The sequence below is a fragment of the Apis florea genome, unplaced genomic scaffold (genome assembly GCF_048593485.1).
Source record: "Apis florea isolate Af1SG1 unplaced genomic scaffold, ASM4859348v1 contig_3068_pilon, whole genome shotgun sequence".
Classification (NCBI taxonomy): domain Eukaryota; kingdom Metazoa; phylum Arthropoda; class Insecta; order Hymenoptera; family Apidae; genus Apis; species Apis florea.
In genome coordinates this window covers 952,695-974,479 of record NW_028256700.1, presented here as the reverse complement: position 1 = coordinate 974,479, position 21,785 = coordinate 952,695, and the positions used below count along the sequence as shown (strand labels likewise).

The following is a 21,785-nucleotide window of genomic DNA, read 5'->3' as shown; positions in this document are numbered from 1 at the left end:
AATAAATAATTGATGAAAAAAATAGAAAAGAGAATCAATGAAAAATCGGTGGAAAATTAATTATGCGAAGCCCGTTCAATGTTATCGTATCGTAATTATAATGGCAGACGTGCATGCATGAGTATGTACACGAAACGCATCGTAGCATCGCGATAAGTAGAATTTACCACTGAGTGTACCACGGACGGTGGTATATAAAATGTGAGCGTAATGCTAATTACAGTTTCTCGATCGATAATCCGATTACGCGCAATTCTAATTGGGGGAGGGGGGAAAAAACGAGAAACAACCGACTTACGAACACGCGATAATCTTACAACATTCTAATCGTCGCTGTTGAAAACTGTCCTGTGACTTTATTATCCTCCCTATTAAACTATGCTAATTAAATTCTATCTCGTCGAAACGTGAAATATCGAATCACGCGAGTATTATATCCATCTAAAATTCACAAAATGTTTCCACGCTTTGATACTCGCGTTGTTCGCCGCGCTATTATTTGGCCAAATCTTGGTCCTGGTAAACATTGCTACTTTTTCGACAAATATAAGAATTGGATAAGAGAGATGTAAAAAAAACTGGAGGGTTTCTAATTGGACGATCGAAATCGATACTTGGAAGGAAAGGTAAACGGTATTGGGGAGAATTTTTGGCGCGTGTCCAAGTAATACGATAGTTTTGATCGTTAACTCGCGTTAAGGTTAGGCTTGGTTGGGAATTTCTATAACGTGACGGCGGGACGAGCCGTCAAGAATAGAGGAGGGAATAGCGCCACCAACTTTGAAAGAAATCGTGCACGACGAAGAAATTTTCTTCTCGTGCTTTCTCATCAGCTTTTTTTCGAGTTCAACCACTTTGTACTCGTACTTTCTTCTACGTACTGGTTGAAAACAAAGGAACGTGGAAGAAAAGTCGACGGGACTGCGTTCTAATTACAACCAACGTGGTAACAAAGTGAATTTCAACGTTTGTTTTCACCACGGACGCCGCTTTTTCACCATCGACAATCCCGAATGAGGTAACCTTTCATCAATCCGAATAAGAAGAATAATGGCCACCGACCGAACGGATACTTTTTCTTACCGACATTACATTTTTTTCTCCCGAGTATAATCTGAAATAGTCGCGAGGAGGAGGAGGAGGAGGAGGAGGAGGGGCGGAAAGATTTTCGATATTGAAATGCCGACTCAATTAAAATTTAGATTGCGCGAGTCTAGTAAAAGAATTTTTCCATGGAACAACAAAATATTCCTTTTCGTTTCTCCAACGTGGAAAAATTTTTCCACGTTTTGTTAATAATTAAATACAATTGTAAGAAAGAAATTAAACACAATTGTGAGAAAGAAAAGTAATAAGTGAACGTTTCGTTTCGTTTGTTCGTTTCGCGTATTGAGGATATAATTTTAAAAATTATTTTCCTCTTTATTATGCATAATTGAAAGATAAATTTTTGAAATATGAATCTCATCGTTTTTTTTTTTTTTTTTTTTTTTTTTTTTTAATGAAATTTATTCTACGTTAAAAATACACACACACACACACGAGAATAAAGATACTTTTCCCTGCTTGAACAACTGCGAATCGACATACGTTTGTATCATGTGCTGCCGGATATTGCATTCTTTGAGAATCTTCTTCGACACAGAACAAATCCCAGTAGTATAGATTACTTTTTAAACCGACAATCGACTCACGTCGCAGTGAAACGTACCAACGTTTCTTCTAAATCGAATATTGCAGTAACAAAAAAAATTTTAATAAGCATATCCGTTTCTCTTAAACATTATTCAAAGAAAAATTATATTTTTTTTTTTCTCAACAATTATAAAATACAAATATCCGACCGATTTTAAATATTTTAAATAAGATTGATGAAAGATATTTATACAAAAATTTAACTTTACAGCGATTGAAAATTCAAAAAAATATCAGAAATCTGATATATTTTTTTCATTATATTATTTGTCACTCGCTATATCACTTCAACTTATCAAATACGTGCAATAAGGAGATTACAATGAAAGACGTAAAAAAGGAGATTCAAGCGAATGGAAGGAACAGCAACAGGCACGAGCTGTTGTCAAGTTTCAAATAAATCAGCACGCGATGTATAACAAATGTTAATCGACCGTTTCCTGGATGGAAAAAGTATCTTTGTTTCAGGGTGTCGGTTAGGGCTCGTCACGCACGCTCCTCTCAAATTGCTGATAAATCACAATGGGATTTCGAGTTCTCGTTAACTATCACACGTTTAATAATAAATCACTCTGGACAGGTTCATCGCTCCAGAAAATACATTATATCTACTCTATAAATCAATCAACTTGAAAAATTGAAATATCAACTATTCCGTGATTCCAAGAATTTGATCTTAATTCGTTGAAGTTAAAATATTTTTAACCTATTATAGATATTAATGGTAATTTTTTTTTAATTTCTATTAATTCGTTACGTATCGTAACGTGGAAAAGACAAATTAATTCCTAAAGACGAAGGAATATTCTCATTAAAAATACATTATATTTATATTTATATTTGATAAATGTAAAATCGTAACGTAAAATTAAGCTTTTTATATATTTTTTACTCTCTTTCCTTTTCTCTCTCTCTTTAAAAAAGTCTTTGACCACGAAACGAACCAAAAAGCTTGTTTTCTAAAAACTAAAATCGAATAAAAAACCAACATTAAAAGCAATCAATCACCGTTAAGAAGAAGAAACGGTACAAGCAAGTATCGAAGAAAGTAACAAATGATACGCAATAAACGCGTTTTTTTTTTTTTTGCAATCTCATATGAGCATCAACTAGCAAAGATTGTTAAAAGATATCGTTTAGACGACGTGATATCCATATATCACAATACATGTTCCTAAAGCTGACTGTCATATCGAAGGATAACGTTTTACCCCATTGCGAGGACATGTACACAAGAAAAACATCGAGGGAAACGATGCAAACCGGCAAACACTCAGCTCGGAATCCTCTTATCCAAACAAAGCAGCCGGAGGTGTACGAGGTATCCACGTTAAGCGGTCGAGTTGGCAATGTGTATAGGTGTTGCGGTAACAGTGCGAACTTTATCCCGAATCATGTCTCTCTTTTTCATCTCTCTTTCCGTCTATTTCGACGTTACACTCACACCAACGACGGGTAAGAATTCAGCAACGCACAGCTGACTCTGAACACGATAGTCGCCGTTTTCTTCGCGAATACAATGCGACTATACGTACGAGCATTTAACATACACACCTGGTCGGGCCGACCCAAGGTCAGGTCACTAGGCCGCGGACGAACATACAGTGGCTGCTTAACTCTCCAAGATTCTAATAACGATCCTCCAAATGGCGGTGAACTTCTGATCTCGAATTCATAAAATCACCTATTTGCACCACTCGGCCCGAAAGAAACAGCCCAGGCAGAATAACAACGACGAGAGAAGACGACGACTCGCCCTTGTACTCGACGAGATCAGCACCGAACACGCGACGTAACGAAAACAGTGTTTACGCGTCTCGACCGTATTTCATAGCTATTCACGATACAAACAAAGAGCGTTATCAATGTGACAAGTCGAAATAGAAGAACCGTGCGTGCACTTGTGTGTACACGAGTTGAGAGCGATTCGCGTTCCACCGAGCGGAATAGTGACGAGAGTTAACCTGACCTCTTCGAGCCTCACCGAAGAACTGGCGGGCTCGTGCGCTCGCACGCACCCGTTACCCCCTCCATCGCTACGCGACACCTATCTGCTCCACCGTAAACCCTCGCTACTTCTTCCCCTACTTTAGCCCCCACCACCGACCGTAGCCAACCACCTACCCCTACTCGTTCTTCCCGACTCGTGTACACAATCGCAGAAGCGCGGAAAATTCGAAAGACGAGAGTTAATTATAACGACTCGGACAAGAGGCTTGCCTCTTCAGCTGATTCGTTTGTTCCGTGTTCATTGACTACAATTTTCTTATGTTGATGCACGCTTCTTTGAATAGAAACCAACTTTCAGATTTCAACGTATATATGGACGATTCAGTTTTTATTATTATAGATCTTTTCGTTGTCACAAAATGAAAATGTAAAACTGTATGTATGGATATTTGATATGGTTTATGAAAAATTACACTCGATATTAAATTTTGATGTACATACACTTGTTATTTTTATTCTACAATGATAATTATTTCATTGTCAAAAATAATATAAACCAAGCTTCAATTCCGAATTGTTCGTGTAATACATTTATTATTACGCGCATTTGTACGTAAGAGCGTAGAAAATTGAAAGATGAAGCTTAATTATACTCTCCGACTAATTTGCTTCGATCGTCGTTTCTCTTATTTATCGTCTCCTTGAACTTGGATTACAATGCATTTAATTTTATATTTAAAGATTTATTATTAGAACGCGAAATTTAAGACTGTCCCGTGGATACACAATTGTATGATCGATTTCACAATGTATTACTGATGACTGTATCGAATCATTATGCACTAATGTAAAATAGTTGCTCTTGCATATGCAAACTTAAACCGATCACTTAATGAATAAATTATAACAGTATGAATAAAGCAGAATTTTAAAATCATATATATATATATATAATGTTAGTGAAAATATAGATAATTCAAAATTTCCGCGATTTGTATAACTCGATTATTTATATAAGCTCTGCTCCAATAAGATTGTTCCACGATTGTGATTGGTGCTCTCGAAAAACTACTTATTACGAAAACGTTATTCTCTCTCCAATCGGTATGCACAAGGGTTAATAAAGTAGTAACTATTCTATTCGATGAAAGTTTCTATTCCTTGTAACCTGTAAAATAGAATTACAATAGTAGAGTGGAAACGTTGACTTGGATAATTAAGATTTTGTTGAAATATCGGGAAAAAAACTTTTTAAAGAGTTTTTAATTTTACTAGTAAAAGATATATATCTTAAAATGACTCGACTGATCTTTCTTTTGATTGTGCAGTGCAATCATGTGTTTCCGCATTTGTTATGTAGATGCGGCACTGCTCGGTTTAGTATGCATTCCTATAACGCCCCGTGCATGTATACGTGCGGACCCAGATTCACTGCAGCATACATGATTATTATCAAATAGAACGTGAAATGCATGTGACTTGGAGGAAAAAGGTGATTCGACCTGTGCATTCAACCGGTAATTGATTTACGATACATTTCAACGTATCCATCATCAACAATGAGATAGAAAGATCTTTATTTACAACGTGTGCAATTTTATATTTTAACAACTTGATTAAAATCATTATAATTAATATATGTTATAATATAAAAACTATTACAGAGATAAAATAAATATAAATTATTTTTCAAAATCTAATCTAATGTATACGAAGAGTAGTAGATTTTATTTTTTTTATTTTCCTGAATTGAAAACATTTGGGCAAAAATATATTATTATATACAGATATAAAATTCAGATGAATTTAAAACGTGTGTTAAAACGATTCGTTTTTCTATTGAATCTTTCGGATACGTTCTACAGAAAATTATAATACGTATAATATTTCGATTAAGTAAAAATACGATATATCCCGATAAGTCTCATTCAGTATTTTACAATCGTTCATTGAAAATATCGTGTTTGTATCTAGAGGTAATTGACTTCCTGCGCACGCGATCTTTTTCATTAATAGACAACGTTTGCAATTACTTATTAATCATTCTTTTATATATATATATATTGTGTGTGATATAAAAAAAGAAACTATTTATTCTAAATCGCTTTTCGTAATTTAATTCTTTTTTTATTAAAAGGAAAAAAAAATTAATATAAATTATAAATAATTTATATTAAAATTATTTACGAATCATTATTGCAAGGAAAGAAAAAAAAAGAAAGAATCGAAAGAATAAAATTCAAGTAAAATAGTAGAAGATGAAATGATTTTTCAAAAATTTTAAGCAATTTCCAGATTTTTAAAAAAAAATATGAGACAATATTTATAGATGTTTAAATAATATTTGTATTAGACATCAGCCAATATCAAAACGATTTCGAGTAAAGGAAGATTGCATGGCGCTGCTACTTTCGCTGGCACATTATTTGCATAGATGCGTTTATATGGAACGCAGAGATATACACATAGAGGTGAGAGAGTGCGATACGGCATAGAACATATCCGCGACTTCATTCCTCACGACGGCGCGAATCGATAAACGGCGACCATCACGCAACACACAAACCCATCCTCGCCAACCACCCCGACCTCGACGACCGGCTGCACCATTCCCCGGATCGTACGGCATCTCTACACATCTTGTTACCATTAAAATAGACAGAGCTTTCGATGCATCATCGGTACACTCGGCAATTACATAACCTATAAGTTTTCCTTTCGTCGGTAATTTTCAGTCACTTATTAATCTCATTTCTCTTCAGTTCATGTACAATTAACTTCTCTAAGATCTTTCTTAGATAGCTTTATTTGTTTCCTTGTTTTAAAATGATGGAATCTGATGAATAATAGAAATCTTTAATTGAACAGAAATTTTGGTATATTTTGATACGAGCTTGAACAATGATAGAACATTCTTCTTTCTCTATTCTATATTCATATTCTATTAATCTGGCTTTCATACTTGTAACGGACAATCAGACAAGAAACTTTAAATAATCTCATGTCTTTCTTGAGTGACATTCTTGTTGGATTTTTCGGTTATATTTTATTTTTATGGAATTCTATACAAAATATCTTTGAATTCAATTATCTTCTATTCCGATTAAAAGATTTTTTTTTGTAGAAAATATTAAAATCATTTTCAAAGAGATTATAAAAAAAAATTATTTCAATTATTTTTGCCTGCAAATCAATTATTTGATTTTTGTTAGAATATATTTTTTCAAACGAAAGGATAAACTCAAAAATTTGGGAGGTCAAGTATACGAAACGAGAAAAACGTGACAGATTTACTAAAGAACAATCCATTCGAAGCAGGTATTCGAGTACCTAGAAATGAGGTTATTCTAGATGGTATGTAAAAGCAGTGAATGCGAATCATTATTATTTGCATTCATAATAGTTGCAAGTTACTTAGATATAATCGTTATTTTAGATAATATATAATATATGCGCTTATATATTTTAAATAGAATAGATAAAATTAATAAAAATAACTGTGCTCTATAAATATTATTAAATTAATACAAAATATACATATAAAATATACAAATAAATATTAAAAAAAATTTTATATAACTTTCATAAATATTTTTTAAAACTTTGTACATATTTTTAATTTAATTTTATATGATATTATAATATTTAAAAAAAAATATTTTCGAAAATATTTCATCGATTTTTATAATTTATACAATGAAATTTCTTTTAGAATCATTTATTAATCTTTTTGTAAATCAATGTATTTTTTGTTTATCAAATCCATAAATTTATTTCCAATAAAATAAATGATAAATTAAATAATATAATACTATTTATCATATTTCATAATTGAAAATAAGTCTTGTTATGATCAAAAACATATGCTTCTGCAAAATAACACAGAACGCCATTCTGTAGTAACTAAAAATCGTCAAAAGTTTGGCGCGAAAACAAAGTGCGCATGTAAGAAAAGTGGCGGACTAGGTGGAGCTAGCAGCGCAGTGAAAACAGAAACCCAAACCGGTCATGGAGGCTAGTTAACGACTGTGCGCCGCGCTTGTGAATAGTAATTTCACCAAGATATTGTGTTATTTACGCGGACGCTAGAGAATCGACTGAAAGATTGCCGGTTTAAACGAAAATGGGTGCATACTTGTCAGAACCGATTACAAAGAAAGTGTCGAGCGATGAAGTGGGCAAGAATGTCGCATTCGGCGCGAGTTCCATGCAAGGCTGGCGAATTAGTCAAGAGGTAAGCTAAAACTCTCGAGCGGCCAGTGCACCGTTACCCAGTTTCGTTTCGATAAGAGAACTGTTTGCCGGTTCTCTGTTTCGCTAAGCTATTACGACATTCATTCTAATTTATCGTAGCGTAATCTATCTATGTGTCGAAGCGCGAAATTCAGTCTATTCGATTCGAGAACGACAAATATCGTGCTTATAGAAACAACAGTGCACCGACGTTTCGCTTATGAACAAAACAGTACTATTAAAAATATTCATTGTCATAATTCGAAGTCATTTCTGAAATGAAAGTTTTTCAGTTTATGAAGACTTCTATTCTCTATACTAATTTAATGACCTATTATTACTAATATAAAAAGCTAAAACTTTGATATTTCTATATATTTCATAACTATTAAACTTATATTCTAAAAAATATTCTAATAATATTTACATATTTTAAAATAATTTATTAGTAATTATTTTCTAAATAACAGAGCATTAAATAACAATTTGATAAATTAAAAATTTTATCAAAAATTTCTTTTTTAAAATAATGTGATTTGTATTTTTTAACATATTCTGGCTATTGAAAATATCTATTCATTGAAATATATATATGACAATAATATAAAAAAAAAATTATTTTATTTATGCAACATATATATCTAACAATTTTCATATTTATATATTCATTTTAATTGATTAATGTGATATGAAACATTTGAAATTAATCTTTTAAATAATTATTGAATATATTTAACAATTTTTTAAAAATATTTTTAATTATATAAAATTAAAATTAATTGGAATATATCCATGTAAAATATAATATAAAATATAATTATTTGTTTATAGGATGCACATAATTGTTGCATAGATTTTGATGAAAATGTTTCATTATTTGCTGTATATGATGGCCATGGTGGTCATGAAGTAGCAACTTATTGTGCAAATAATTTACCAGATTTTATTAAACAAACTGACGCATATAAAAAGGGAGATATAAGACAAGCTTTAATTGATGCCTTTCTAGGCTTTGATGCTACACTTGAAAAATCTGAGGTAGTTAGTATTCTCAAAGAACTTGCAGGAACATCTACTTCAGATAAGAAAAAAGAAGAGTTAAATGAATCTGGTGCGTTTCTTTTTATATTAAAATATATTATTACACAAATTATATTAACCTAAATTAAACTATTAATTATTATATTTCATAATTATTAGTTTGTTCCATCTATTTCTTTGTACAAAAATATATTTAATAAAGTTGTCTTCATACGTTACATTGCACATAGATGAAGAAGAAAATGTTAATAATCTATGTATGGAGGCAACAATGCCATTGGAAGAAGTAATAGCAAAATATCAATCAGAATCAAATCCTAATGTAAAAAATGAAAAATGTAATAAACGAGTATGTTCTGCAAGTCCTTATCTACGTGGTCGAAGAGGTAAAGAAAAAGCAAGTTCTTCATCATCTGGTGCAGGATGTTCATCATCTTCATCTTCATGGAATACAAATGAAACTGATGTGAGTAGTTCCAGTCAACCGTGTGGATCAACTTTATCTAGTACAATGGAAAGAAAAGAATCAGAATGTCCTGGAAACAATGAAGCCGAACAAGTTCTTGATTCAACTAGTAATGGAAATACACATGCATCTACACCTGTAGGATCTACAGCAGATGTAGAAACAACAAAAAGTGCAGATATGCCAGATAGTTCTGAAGATGTAAACAAGGAAGTAACAAGTCCTGGTAAAATTACATCTATAGAGTCAAATGCAAATGAAGTAGAAATAAATGGTGCAGAATCAAAGCAAATTGGAGATGCAGATAGTAGTAAGGGTGGAGGAGATAATGTTTCAAGTAGTTCATGTATCCCAATAGAAAATGGAGATGCAGGACAACAAGAACGGATAACTAGTACTGGTAGAAGAAGAATTCAACCTGTTACATTATATCATACTCTCTTAAAAAAAGATAGTGAAGTTTCTGAAGATGATGATGATGATGAAAATGATGAAACATTTGATGGAATTCCAGAAAGGTAGAAATAATTTTATAAGTAAAAATTTTTTTATTTTTATATTTTAAACATTCAAATTTTAGTTATTTATATAATCCTTTTATTATATATTACTTTCAATTATAAAGTTTTAGTGATGAAGATGACATAGAAGATATTGATGAAGATGAAAGTGATGAAGATGAAGATGAAGAAGATGAAGATGGAGATGGTAATATTGATGATGATGATGATGATGATGATAGTGAAAGTCTTATGATGGATACAGAAGAGGTATGAAAGTTTTTTTCCAAAATACATTTTATTTAAGCTTAAAATATTGTGTTATGATAATTAAATTAAAATAATTCATAAAGTACGTAAATAATTCATTTATACAGCCAGGTTATGATAGTGGATGCACTGCAGTAGTTGCAATTTTAAAGGATAATGAATTATATGTGGCAAATGCTGGAGACTCCCGTTGTGTTTTATGTAGAGATGGTCAAGCTATTGAACTTAGTTTGGATCATAAACCCGAAGATGAGCCAGAAATGGAACGTATAGTAAAAGCTGGTGGAAAAGTTACAGCTGATGGTAGAGTAAATGGTGGCCTTAATTTATCAAGAGCACTTGGGGACCATGCTTACAAACAAAATGCAGACTTGCCACCACAAGAGCAAATGATTTCTGCTCTTCCTGATGTAAGGCATATTACAATTGAACCAGAAAGAGATGAGTTTATGGTGCTTGCTTGTGATGGTATTTGGAATTTCATGTCAAGTCAAGATGTTGTACAATTTATTCGTGCTCGTTTAACTCAAAATTATGAAAAATTATCAAAAATCTGTGAAGAGGTACAAAACATATATCTTATTTACAATTACTTTTTCCCTTAATTTGATTTAAAATAAATATTATTTATTAACAAAATTATTACGTTATAGCTATTTGACCATTGTCTTGCACCCGATACCTGTGGAGATGGTACAGGATGCGACAATATGACAGCTGTAATAGTACAATTTAATTCGTCGACTAATGCTGTAATGAATAGCACTATTACTGATGTATGTACTGTTAAAAGGTCACTATCGCCATCTATATTGACAGAAGAAAATAATGATTGTATTATGCAGGATGATACAATGAAATCTTGTAAACGACTTAAAACTGAAACAACTATATGAGAAATGTGTTAAATATTATAAACTGTTATAATCTCTGGAAACAGATGAGTGAATGTGAATTTATGTAAAATTATGTAATTCTAAAAAAAAAAAAAAAAAAAAAAAATGAATTTTGAGCGGATACTCAATGGTGATCGATACCAGTTACTTTAAATATCATGTAAAGTATGTTATAGCTGGCTATTGAAGGCAGACTGATAAATTGGAGCATATGAGGATGATACTTTGCTACTAATATTTCAATATTAGGAACTTCATTTGATAAAATAAATAACTATGTTATTTATTATTATTATTATTATTATTTGATATAAAAAAAACTACGGTTTTTTTTTTTTTTTTTTTTTTTTTTTTTTTTTTTTTCTCAAAACCAGTTATTTTCAGAATTACACTATTATCATTTGATAGTGTACTATATAGTCTAACATTTTGATAATATGTACAAAAAAATATAGACAGTCATATGAACGATTCTGTATTATATATTAATGAAATAATAGATATTTCACTTCATAAATACTTTCTATAATAATGATAAGATAGATGATAAGTATAAATAAAATCAATCTGAAATCATTTATTAAATCAAAGCCTTGTAAGATTTTATATAAATAACATAAGGTACCATAATGATTAGATTAAAAATAAATTTTTGAAATTCTAAATTTTTTACATTTAGATATTTTCGTTATTTTATATTTTTATTAAATAAATTTAATTATGTCATCCTATTTGCTCCATTAATGTCTATAAAATATACTCTTTGAGTTTTTAGATAACATCCATAGTAGATATGTAATTGTACATATTTATAAATTTAGATTATAGGATTTATATTTGTAATTCAACACGATACCATTTCTTATTTTTACGAAATAAACTTTATTTTTGAATCCCTGGGTATAGTGGTTGAATGGATGGGTGTGCGAGTAGTCTTAAAATGTGTAAACTGTATTGTGTAATGAAGACAGTTGCGTATTACGCATTGCTAATTTGTGATCTTGTACTAAAAATATTGTTAAAAGAGTATGTACTATGTTACAGAATACTATCTACTTAAAATATTTAACATTTTTTTTTAAATATCTTACAGCATGAGATATTCTGTAAATTTATGACAACATAAAAATAATATTTTAAAAAAGAACAATAAAATTATAGATTAAATTTAAATATATTTAAACATACAAACATTTTGAAAATTAATAAGATATGTATTAAAATTAAAAAAAATTAATTTATCATAAGAAATGTAAAAAGTAAGGGTGAAAAAAAATATTTAAATTATTTATATGTTTTTAAGAAATATATGCTTTATTTTAATCAAATTATTGTACCTACATTATATGCTTATATCGTTTTTCATTTCATATAATTAATGAAATTCTTTTTCTATATAATTAGAATATATAAATAAGAAAAATTTTTAATAACTAAGCTCTAGCAACTTGATAAATTTTTTTATCTTCAAGTCATTTTCATTATATCACTATTTCACCAGTATAATAAGGACAACGACTGTCTATTCATAAAACATATAAAGTTTATATTCGATAAAATAATATAGATGTTAGATAAATAATTAATATAAATTGATCACCTGCGATATCTTAAGATTGCTTCAAGTTTTATATTGTTATTTATCTTCTGCAACCGTATGCTCACGTGTAATTGCGGCTGTTAGTAATTATATAACAATATTGTTTACAATTATAAAAGAAAAGCAATCGCGCAATTTTTATGAGAAAGAAAAAATAATACTATTATCAAAATGATTATTAGTATATTAATATTAGAAACGTACGTAGAATGATTCAGAATTAACTAATGTGCCTTTCTGATTCAGGGGTTCAGAACCTTCACGATATGTATGTACATTTGATGCCGTCTTATTAAGAAAGGTTTAAACTCCGACACCGTCTTAATTACAAACTTCGTCATAAACTTATGTATAAATATTTTGTTTCATAATATATGTCACTCTAATCATATTTAATAGTTTTATTAATTTTCCTTATTTTATGATCAATTTATTTTTTAAAGAAAAGTACAAACATTCAAAATATATTCAATAGAAATATATTAATTTCAGCTTTTCAACTTCTTAATTCACTGTTAATTGTTCAATAGTTTCTAATTGTTCCATTTCGATTTTTTTTAGAGAATCATATTGTATACGAAGTCTCTCAAGTTCCATAGATTTTTCAACTATCTGTGCCTGCAATTAATACATATAAATGTTTAAATTATTTTAAATTAATTTATTGAATATATCTATTTATCAATTATATACATTTTTATATAATTTTATAAAAAATTAAAATAATTGATTTAATGATTCATCAATCATTTGTCAAAAATAACTAATATTCAGTAAAATATTTTAATTTTGAAACAACCTGAATTTGTTGTTTTTGAGCATCCCTTTCTTTTTCAATAGATCGAAGCAAGTTTCGGGTTCCAATAGTTTTCATTTTTTCTTTTTCCACCTCATTTGCAATTTGATCTATTATTTCTATAAATTCATCGGAATTGGTTTGAAATTCAATAATTTCTAGTAAAGAAAAGACACAATAAATATCGAATGAAAAATAAAACGAATTTAAATCATTTGAAATTTATTTTCATATGAAATAAATATTTAAAGAAGATACAAATTGTACTGCAATTATGAATAAAAATATATACATAAAGATCAATTCAAATGGATAAAAATAATAAATATTAATTATGAATTTAACTATTTTTATTATTATTAATAATATAAGTTATTAGAAATAATTCAATAAGATGATTTTTAACAATAAATTATTTTAAAAAAATATATTCGTATGATGGGAAAATAAATAAATGTATAAATATACTTTAATTAATAATATTTTAATAATATACGATTTTTTATTTATTATGATTCTTTTGAAATACCGATCAAGGCGGCAATATAGATGGCAGCAATTACTATAAAGAAGGATGTAAGTGTAGATACAAGCATTTGTTTTGTATTGAAAATATACTTATCAATTACGAAAAATAAAAAATAACGAGGTAAGTCGATTGACAAACTTCATAAAAATATTTTCTTATTCAAATTGTATATGTCAAAAATGTTAATAAATACATATTAGTTTATATAATTATAATGATTTCTAATTACTAAGACTTACTCGAAATGAAATTTTTACATTCTTCTTTAAGCTTATTTGTCTGATTTGCAACTTCTGGTTCTAATACACGAATCTTACTTAAATCATCGATATAAATTCCATACTTTGCTAAAGGGTCAGCCATTTTCTTAAATAAACAAACGATTAACTGATAGTTGCGCTTGCGCGTATCTAGAACTAGTCTTCGTTTCTTTGTACTAGTCACTCGCCAAAATGGGAATACGATAGGCTATATTTTTTTTGCCGAGTCGTAAGACACAAAAAAGTAGTGAAAAAATCGTGTTATTTAATAAGATTTTAATATTTAAAATGAGATTAATAAATGCCACGTAAAATATCTTTCTATTGGTTATCGTTTATCGTTGTGTTGGCGCTCAAGCACAACGCTTTGTTCTTTCTCTATTAAATTTTATATTTAACATTTAAAAATCGATATACTTTCTCGTCTAATTATTTATTAACATTGATATTTGACGATCTGATATATTGTCATTATTCGTAATGTCTGGAAATCACAAAGCGGGAATTAAATATCCTTCGGAATATGTCAAGCTCAATATCGGCGGTTCCTTACATTACACTACTTTAGGGACACTCCAAAAACATGATACTATGTTACGTGCTATGTTTAGTGGTCGCATGGAAATTCTTACAGATCCCGAAGGTGTGACATTTTATTTGATTTTATTATGTTTAATAAAACATATAATATTATAAAAATATATGAAATTTGAAAAAACTTGTTTATTTTTTTTATTTAAGAAATATAATTATATAAATATAATATTAAAGAAATATAATTATTTTTTTATTTATTATATTTATTTATATTTTAAAATAAATATATAAATATATTTTATAGGGTGGATATTAATAGATAGGTGTGGAAAACATTTTGGAACAATCTTAAATTTTCTAAGAGACGGATCAGTTCCATTACCAGAAAGTACAAGAGAAATGGCAGAATTACTTGCAGAAGCAAAATATTATTGTATTACCGAGCTAGCTGAATCTTGTGAACAAGCACTTCTTCGAAAAGAGAGAGAAGCAGAACCTATTTGTAGAATTCCACTTATTACTTCTCAGAAAGAAGAGCAATTATTAATTAGTAGTACTACTAAACCAGTAGTGAAGTTGCTTGTTAATAGACATAATAACAAGTATTCATATACAAGGTGATAATATCTGTTTCATAAAACTGCAATGAAATAAAAAATGAATAAATATAATAAGCCTTGTCTTTTATAGTACATCAGATGACAATCTCTTGAAAAACATAGAATTGTTCGACAAAATGTCCCTTAGATTTGGTCGTAGAGTGTTATTTATTAAAGATGTAATTGGCTCCAGTGAAATTTGCTGTTGGACATTTTATGGTCATGGTCGCAAAGTTGCAGAAGTTTGTTGCCACTCCATTGTTTATACAACTGATAAAAAACATACAAAGGTAATATCAAACACATATAAAATATATTTGATTGTATATTTATCTATTATTATAAATATATATAATAATATATATTATATATTATTATATAGTAACATAATTCATTTACAATATAAATAAAAGAAATAAAAATTTAATTCATGATATATAGGTTGAGTTTCCAGAGGCCAGAATTTATGAAGAAACATTAAATATTTTGTTATATGAACATCGAAATGGTCCTGATCAAGAATTAATGCAAGCAACATCATCACGTGGTGCAGTCAGTGGTGCACCACCTTGTACATCAGATGAAGAAGAGGGTGAGCGTTCAGGCTTGGCTCGCCTTCGCTCCAACAAACAAAATACCAACTGACCCAATCTTACCTCTCTTACCCCTCCTAATCCAGCGACCCTTAGCGTCGTTCGAGTCCTCGCCCTTAAGACACGAGCCAATACAAAGTAAGATGTGTAAAAAAGGAAACGTACACAAAATTTTATATATACATGCATATTTATAGATAAAGATATCTATAATATACATATACATATATATGCATACATATACATACACATATATATATATATATATATATATATATATATATATATATATATTATGTATATTTATGTATTCTCTTGAGCGAAAAATGAAGTATGATTAAAATTGATTATTAATTATATTATGCATTGCACTTCATTGCATTGCATTGTCTTACTCACTTCTTTGATCTATATCTAAACATTCTAATTATTTCACATATCTGAAATTTTTAGAACTGAATGACACAATTCGTTTTGGATTTATTCACATTTATATTATAAGATATCGAGATATATAAAATATAAGAATACGTTTTCGTATTTTTTATTTTCACATCGTAAATTTGAAAACAAGTATTTTTAAGAGAACACATATACGAGTACTACTTATGTGCCAAATGTTCGTGTCAGACGTGAAACAAAAATAAGTCGAAGTTGCCATTTTGTGACTGATGGAATTATTTACTCTTATACTCTATAACAACTTTTAAGCAGTTATTAAAATCAAGAAAATATATAAGAAACTTGCAAAACATAAAATTATATTATTATAAATATTATTATTTTTATATAGTTATATTGTTACTATTAATTGATTAAGATATATATTATTATTATTATATATATATATATATATATATATATATATATATATATATATATATATTATAAAACCAATATGTTTATATTCTTTTTTTACGAAAAAAATTATGTTTCAATAAATTAATATAAAAAAATATATTTGCTTGAGCATTTTTCAATTTAAGAATTATCTTAAACTGCTTAAAAGATGATATGGAGTAAACACTGCCAGTAAATTAATTACAGTGGAGTATATAAGCCAGTCTGATATAATTTAAAAATTAGTTTATAATATGATTGGTTTTTAGTTTAAAATTAAAAATGTTGGTTTTTTGTTATAAACAAGACAGTGATTTTTACAAGCATATAAGCTTTGTGTTAATTTCTATATATCATTCCAAAATATGGTATATTTTTCTCATGTTGATGCTTTTTATTTTGCTTACACACTTCCATTAAAAAAAAACAAATGTATTATAATTCAATGAATACTACAAACTAATTTAATATATTCTTTTTAATATGGTGCAAACTCATATTCAATGAAGGGACCATATGTATTCCAATTTTGAATCTACAGTTATTTTACTGTAGTACAGTACATAAAATTCAATAATCCTTCCTTAAATTATTTATTAAGTTCTCTCTTTTTTTTAAAAAAACTTATATTATTCTCCCGAATACAAGACGATATTTATAATATATATATCGCAATATAAATACAACAGAAAAAAGTTCATGTTCCTATAAATTTATATAATAAAAATTTGAAATTGTAGATAATGAATATGGTTCATATTTCATATTATTTATTATAAATCGTTATATTTAATAAAATTATGTAATATGTAAGTTAAGCTAAATGCAATATATATTATGTTAATCAAAACATTATTGCTTAAATTTTTCAACCTCACAGTAGAGCACAGTTTTAGTGGCCTCCTTTGTCAGGTAAAACCGACACGAAATATAAAATTTATTCAAATTACATATTTCCATATTTAAAAAATAGTAGAATTAGTTGTTGTCAAAAAATAAATTAAAAATTGTACTGATTATTTATCTTTTCTTTCAGGAAACTAGTACGTCCCATCATACATGGGGTAACCATGGTCTACTTATTAAATCAACGAAATTTTTTATCTGGCCACATTGTATAACTAAATAATATTTCTGTTTTACAATTATTTAAAAATATATAACAAAATTTTGTCTTGTATCCGGGTGAATTGATTACCTTTTTAAATATTTAAAATGATAAATGATTTTATTCATTAATTAAAAATTTAGAAATATATTTAAATATTGCTCAAATAACAAATATCTTTTTGTCTACACTTTTAAAATTCCATATATATATATTTATCTATCTTTTTTGTAAAAATGAATATACAAATGAGTTTGCAGACTTGCCAAAATTTATTAAGAATTAAATTGTAGTATCATATATATGTATACAAAAATGAATGTCAAATTTTATCTATTAGATATAAATGGCCCTGATATATATGTAAATATTATTATTCTGTCACGATAAAATAATCATAGTATTATATTTTATATTTTATGAAAAATACATTAAATTAAAATTATAATATAAGATTAGATTTAGATAACATTAATAATAATAATAATATTCATGTTTCAAAGAATTATTTATGTATAGTTCTAATATATTATTTATATATTCTACATGCATATTTACTAGAAAAAGACTGATTTGTAAAAATTTTTCTCCAATTTTTGTTTAAAAGAACATATTTACAAAATGTAAAAATATTACATGTAGTAATTCTTATTAAATATGATAAAAAAATAAACAAATAAAAAATAATAGAATTTATTTGCAATTAAATAATAAATAAATAAATTACTAAATACATTATAAATAATTTAAAAATACTTTGCAGAATTGAATAATAAAAATTAAATTTTATTCAAAGAATGAGAAAAAAAATAATGGTGGAACTTAAAAATACAGATATGAAAAATAAAGGATATTCTATTTGCATTGTATTTTCAGAGTATTAAATGATGATAGACGAAGTATAAAATAATATATTTAATGCATTTTTTTTATCTGATCCTTAATTATTTTAATATTATTCTAAATTTTGCAATGTTAAGTGATATATATGACTGAAATTGGAAAAAGTAAATTTCAACATGAAAAAAAAAAATAGAATAAATATTCTATATAATATCTTATAGATGTTTATGAAAGTACTGCATTTTTCAGGTATATTGTAAGACCGAGAATGCAATATCTATATTTTTTACATTAAAGGTTATATTTTTAAAAAAGAAATAATAATAATGCATTCACTTGATATCTCGTTTATGGTCATTTGGTATGTGCCAAAAGCAAAGAAATATATAGAGCAATATTATTATATAGAAGAGAAGAGAATAGAAATAAAATAAAAATATTGAAATCATAAAATAGAATAAAAATTGATTATAAGCAACTCTTGAGTATTAATATTTCTTTAAAAGCAGGGTAAGATAGAATAAGAATTAAGAATGCCATCTTTTCAATTTATCTTTAAAAAGATAATTCTTTAAAAAAATGTCTTTGATGGTACTGACGGTCTTTTTATTCTATTTCTATTCTTTTTCTATTTTCTATTTTTTCTTTATATGCGAATTAAAATAAGTAAAATTAAAATAAAATTTCTTTAGATGTTTCAACGTGATTCTGAAGATGGCGCTAATTCCACAATTTTTATTATTTCTCTTATTGTTTGTATTTCTTGTCCATATTTGTATTTCATGTTTATGATAGTCTAAAGATGGCGGTAATTTCTCAATTTTTCCTTTGTTCTCTCATTCTATATTTATAAATCATATACATATAATACGTATACAGAGAATTAGAGGCACTGGCAAACGAGCATTGGTAGAATTTTAATAAAATGGGTAAGGCAAAAGACATAAGTTCAGACGAAGATATAACTGTAGGTACGATTTTCTATTTGTTGAAAAATTAATATTTGATTTATGTATGAAATGATAAAATTAAATATTTTAATTTTTCCTTTTTATCAATTTCATCGTTGAAGTTAATATTTCTAAATAACTTAGAGAAATAACATCATTTTATATTATATTTTATATCGTAAAGATATATTTTGTAAAAAATTAAGCAGTTTTTATATATTAATATATTTATGTCTATAATTATAATTATTTTTTATTAATTTTTATATCTTTTATTTATTTCTTAGAAACCAATGAAGTATCTCCACAAAAACGACATAAGAAACATAAACATAAAAAACATAAAAAGAAAAAAATTACTCATGATGATAATGATGGTTTTAATGATGTTACTGTTGAAACGGATAAAAAAAAAACATTTAGAGTTAAGATAAAAAAAGATGATGATAAAAGGTAAATAAAAAAATATAATAAATTGTTTTATTTTATATTATCATTATATAAAATATAAATATTTATATTAATATGTATAGTTTAGAAAAACCACGTGAAAAAATGCAGAAAACATCCAATCTTAACACTGTAGGCGCAAGTCCATCTCCAAAAACTGCTACAAAAAAGAAAGTTCTAAAAAATAATAAAGGTAAAGATAGTGGTACTAGTAGTGAAGAAGAACGATGGCTTGATGCAATTGAATCTGGAAAACTTGAAGAAGTAAATAATTCATACTTATAATATTCAATTTTTTTTGTAATTATATAATTAATTTAATATAATAATAATTTTTTATAAATTTTATTTGCATCATTTAAAATAAATAAATTTATTTTATTTTAGGTTGATGATGAGTTAAAGAAAATTAAACCAAAAGATCCCAAATTAATGACAGCACGTCAAAGAGCCATGTTTGAAAGAAAAACTGATACAGAACCAAATCCAGCCGTTGAACAACTCATGTCATTACCAACTGGTTATAAAGAAAAAGTTATGACAGCTGAAGCCATACAAAAAGCAGCTCTTAAGTCATTGAAAAGAAAACAGCTTGCTGATGAGAAGAGGGAAAAAGATAAGGTAGTATAATCATTAAAATTAGAATTTTTAACTTTTTATTTTTATTTTATAAAATAAAAATGATATGTACAATATTTTAAAATTATATTGTTACTTTTATAGAAAAAAACAATGGAAAGATTATTAAAAAAACAAGAATCTAAAGCTTCTAAAGTCATTAGTAAAGGAAAACCTTCTAGAAGGCAAGTTCCTTTGGTTACATATCGTTTAACACTCGAAGGAAGTTCAATATCTTTACCACCTGGAGAAGATTTTCCATTACAACCTACAAAAGAGTAAATAAAAATAATTAATAATTTAAAAGATTTAAAATATTAATTAAAATATTATAAAATTATTATCATTTTTTTGTATTTTTCTTTTTCAGAAAAGAACCATCAATACAAATTCTTTGTGGTGTTAATCAATGTAAAAATCTAAAAAAATATTCATGTTCAAAAACCGGAATACCTTTATGCAGTTTAGAATGCTATAAAACTAATTTATCTATATCTGCATAATATGTATATATTAATTATTTAAATATTTTTATTCTACTTTCTTAAATCTTATTTATATCTGAAATATTTATTTTTTTATCATAAAAAAAACAAATTACTTTTACAATTTCAATAAAACCTTTGTTAACATAACACGAACATTAATGCAATAGAATTTATACTTTTATATAAATACTTATTATCGAATTTCTTAGATATGAAAACAAAAGTAATATAAAATGTAAACTTTTTTTTTTATTTGAAAGAAAAATATTATTTCACATTTAATTTTTAATATTATAATTAATTTGTAAATAATTTTGTATATATTATGTAATTATTATGTAATTATTGTAATATTTGTATATATATTTGAAGATGTATTTGTCATATTCTAACTTGTAATTTAAATAAATGTATTTTGTAAATAAAAAAAAAACAAAAAGATATATGTAATAGCTATTTATTTGGATGTATAAAAATAAGTATTTAGTAGGAATAAAAAATTTGAATCTACATTGAATCTAAC

General features: G+C 27.2%; 5 protein-coding genes across 8 annotated transcripts in view; 3 read left to right on the top strand and 2 right to left on the bottom strand.

The window, feature by feature from the left end:
* Positions 1 to 3,671, bottom strand: part of Hs3st-A (Heparan sulfate 3-O sulfotransferase-A) — a 135,839-nt gene extending 132,168 nt beyond the window's left edge. Inside the window, exon 1 of the mRNA XM_003690881.4 lies at positions 3,250 to 3,671. The gene's annotated coding sequence lies outside the window, so the exon portion shown is untranslated. The remainder of the gene's footprint in view (positions 1 to 3,249) is intronic.
* A 2,594-nt stretch (positions 3,672 to 6,265) lies between these two features.
* On the top strand, positions 6,266 to 11,164 carry LOC100864628 (protein phosphatase 1G). Its single transcript, XM_003690872.4, has 8 exons — positions 6,266 to 6,369; positions 6,858 to 6,999; positions 7,531 to 7,879; positions 8,710 to 8,989; positions 9,150 to 9,903; positions 10,011 to 10,155; positions 10,263 to 10,718; positions 10,809 to 11,164. The coding sequence occupies exons 3-8, from the start codon at positions 7,769 to 7,771 to the stop codon at positions 11,049 to 11,051; spliced, it is 1,989 nt and encodes a 662-aa protein (XP_003690920.1). The 5' UTR covers positions 6,266 to 6,369; positions 6,858 to 6,999; positions 7,531 to 7,768; the 3' UTR covers positions 11,052 to 11,164.
* A 1,873-nt stretch (positions 11,165 to 13,037) lies between these two features.
* On the bottom strand, positions 13,038 to 14,868 carry IFT20 (intraflagellar transport 20). 2 transcript variants are annotated; one of them, XM_012494961.3, is made up of 3 exons: positions 14,216 to 14,868; positions 13,451 to 13,605; positions 13,038 to 13,269 (listed from the first exon to the last, which is right to left on the bottom strand). In XM_012494961.3, exons 1-3 carry the CDS (start codon positions 14,337 to 14,339, stop codon positions 13,156 to 13,158), a joined length of 393 nt encoding a protein of 130 aa, XP_012350415.2. In that variant the 5' UTR covers positions 14,340 to 14,868; the 3' UTR covers positions 13,038 to 13,155. The 2 variants fall into 2 exon arrangements, with proteins under 2 accessions (XP_012350415.2, XP_086764410.1); XM_086908284.1 differs by having other exon boundaries at positions 13,451 to 13,566; positions 14,216 to 14,817.
* Positions 14,362 to 17,985, top strand: LOC100865651 (BTB/POZ domain-containing adapter for CUL3-mediated RhoA degradation protein 3). 2 transcript variants are annotated; one of them, XM_003690880.4, is made up of 5 exons: positions 14,362 to 14,879; positions 15,078 to 15,390; positions 15,464 to 15,662; positions 15,814 to 15,964; positions 17,842 to 17,985. In XM_003690880.4, the coding sequence occupies exons 1-5, from the start codon at positions 14,717 to 14,719 to the stop codon at positions 17,847 to 17,849; spliced, it is 834 nt and encodes a 277-aa protein (XP_003690928.1). In that variant the 5' UTR covers positions 14,362 to 14,716; the 3' UTR covers positions 17,850 to 17,985. The 2 variants fall into 2 exon arrangements, with proteins under 2 accessions (XP_003690928.1, XP_012350409.1); XM_012494955.3 differs by lacking the exon at positions 17,842 to 17,985 and having other exon boundaries at positions 14,366 to 14,879; positions 15,814 to 16,274.
* A 1,499-nt stretch (positions 17,986 to 19,484) lies between these two features.
* Positions 19,485 to 21,705, top strand: LOC100865532 (INO80 complex subunit B). Of its 2 annotated transcripts, none has more exons than XM_086908283.1 (6): positions 19,485 to 19,685; positions 19,994 to 20,159; positions 20,240 to 20,420; positions 20,544 to 20,777; positions 20,880 to 21,052; positions 21,145 to 21,705. In XM_086908283.1, the coding sequence occupies exons 1-6, from the start codon at positions 19,682 to 19,684 to the stop codon at positions 21,275 to 21,277; spliced, it is 891 nt and encodes a 296-aa protein (XP_086764409.1). In that variant the 5' UTR covers positions 19,485 to 19,681; the 3' UTR covers positions 21,278 to 21,705. The 2 variants fall into 2 exon arrangements, with proteins under 2 accessions (XP_086764409.1, XP_012350408.1); XM_012494954.3 differs by having other exon boundaries at positions 19,487 to 19,727.
* The last annotated feature ends 80 nt before the right edge of the window (positions 21,706 to 21,785 follow it).

What these genes read in the sequence shown, in the direction of transcription:
- LOC100864628 (XM_003690872.4), top strand. Translation starts at nt 7,769, where the DNA reads ATGGGTGCATACTTGTCAGAACCGATTACAAAGAAAGTGTCGAGCGAT. An exon ending in TTTGATGGAATTCCAGAAAG is followed by an intron (nt 9,904 to 10,010) that starts GTAGAAATAATT and finishes TCAATTATAAAG; the next exon opens with TTTTAGTGATGAAGATGACA. An exon ending in TATCAAAAATCTGTGAAGAG is followed by an intron (nt 10,719 to 10,808) that starts GTACAAAACATA and finishes ATTACGTTATAG; the next exon opens with CTATTTGACCATTGTCTTGC.
- IFT20 (XM_012494961.3), bottom strand. Translation starts at nt 14,339, where the DNA reads ATGGCTGACCCTTTAGCAAAGTATGGAATTTATATCGATGATTTAAGT. An exon ending in ATGTAAAAATTTCATTTCGA is followed by an intron (nt 13,606 to 14,215) that starts GTAAGTCTTAGT and finishes TTTCTTTACTAG; the next exon opens with AAATTATTGAATTTCAAACC. An exon ending in CTCAAAAACAACAAATTCAG is followed by an intron (nt 13,270 to 13,450) that starts GTTGTTTCAAAA and finishes TATTAATTGCAG; the next exon opens with GCACAGATAGTTGAAAAATC.
- LOC100865651 (XM_012494955.3), top strand. Translation starts at nt 14,717, where the DNA reads ATGTCTGGAAATCACAAAGCGGGAATTAAATATCCTTCGGAATATGTC. An exon ending in AACAAGTATTCATATACAAG is followed by an intron (nt 15,391 to 15,463) that starts GTGATAATATCT and finishes TGTCTTTTATAG; the next exon opens with TACATCAGATGACAATCTCT. An exon ending in CTGATAAAAAACATACAAAG is followed by an intron (nt 15,663 to 15,813) that starts GTAATATCAAAC and finishes CATGATATATAG; the next exon opens with GTTGAGTTTCCAGAGGCCAG.
- LOC100865532 (XM_012494954.3), top strand. Translation starts at nt 19,682, where the DNA reads ATGGGTAAGGCAAAAGACATAAGTTCAGACGAAGATATAACTGTAG. An exon ending in AAAAAAGATGATGATAAAAG is followed by an intron (nt 20,160 to 20,239) that starts GTAAATAAAAAA and finishes TAATATGTATAG; the next exon opens with TTTAGAAAAACCACGTGAAA. An exon ending in CCATTACAACCTACAAAAGA is followed by an intron (nt 21,053 to 21,144) that starts GTAAATAAAAAT and finishes TTTCTTTTTCAG; the next exon opens with AAAAGAACCATCAATACAAA.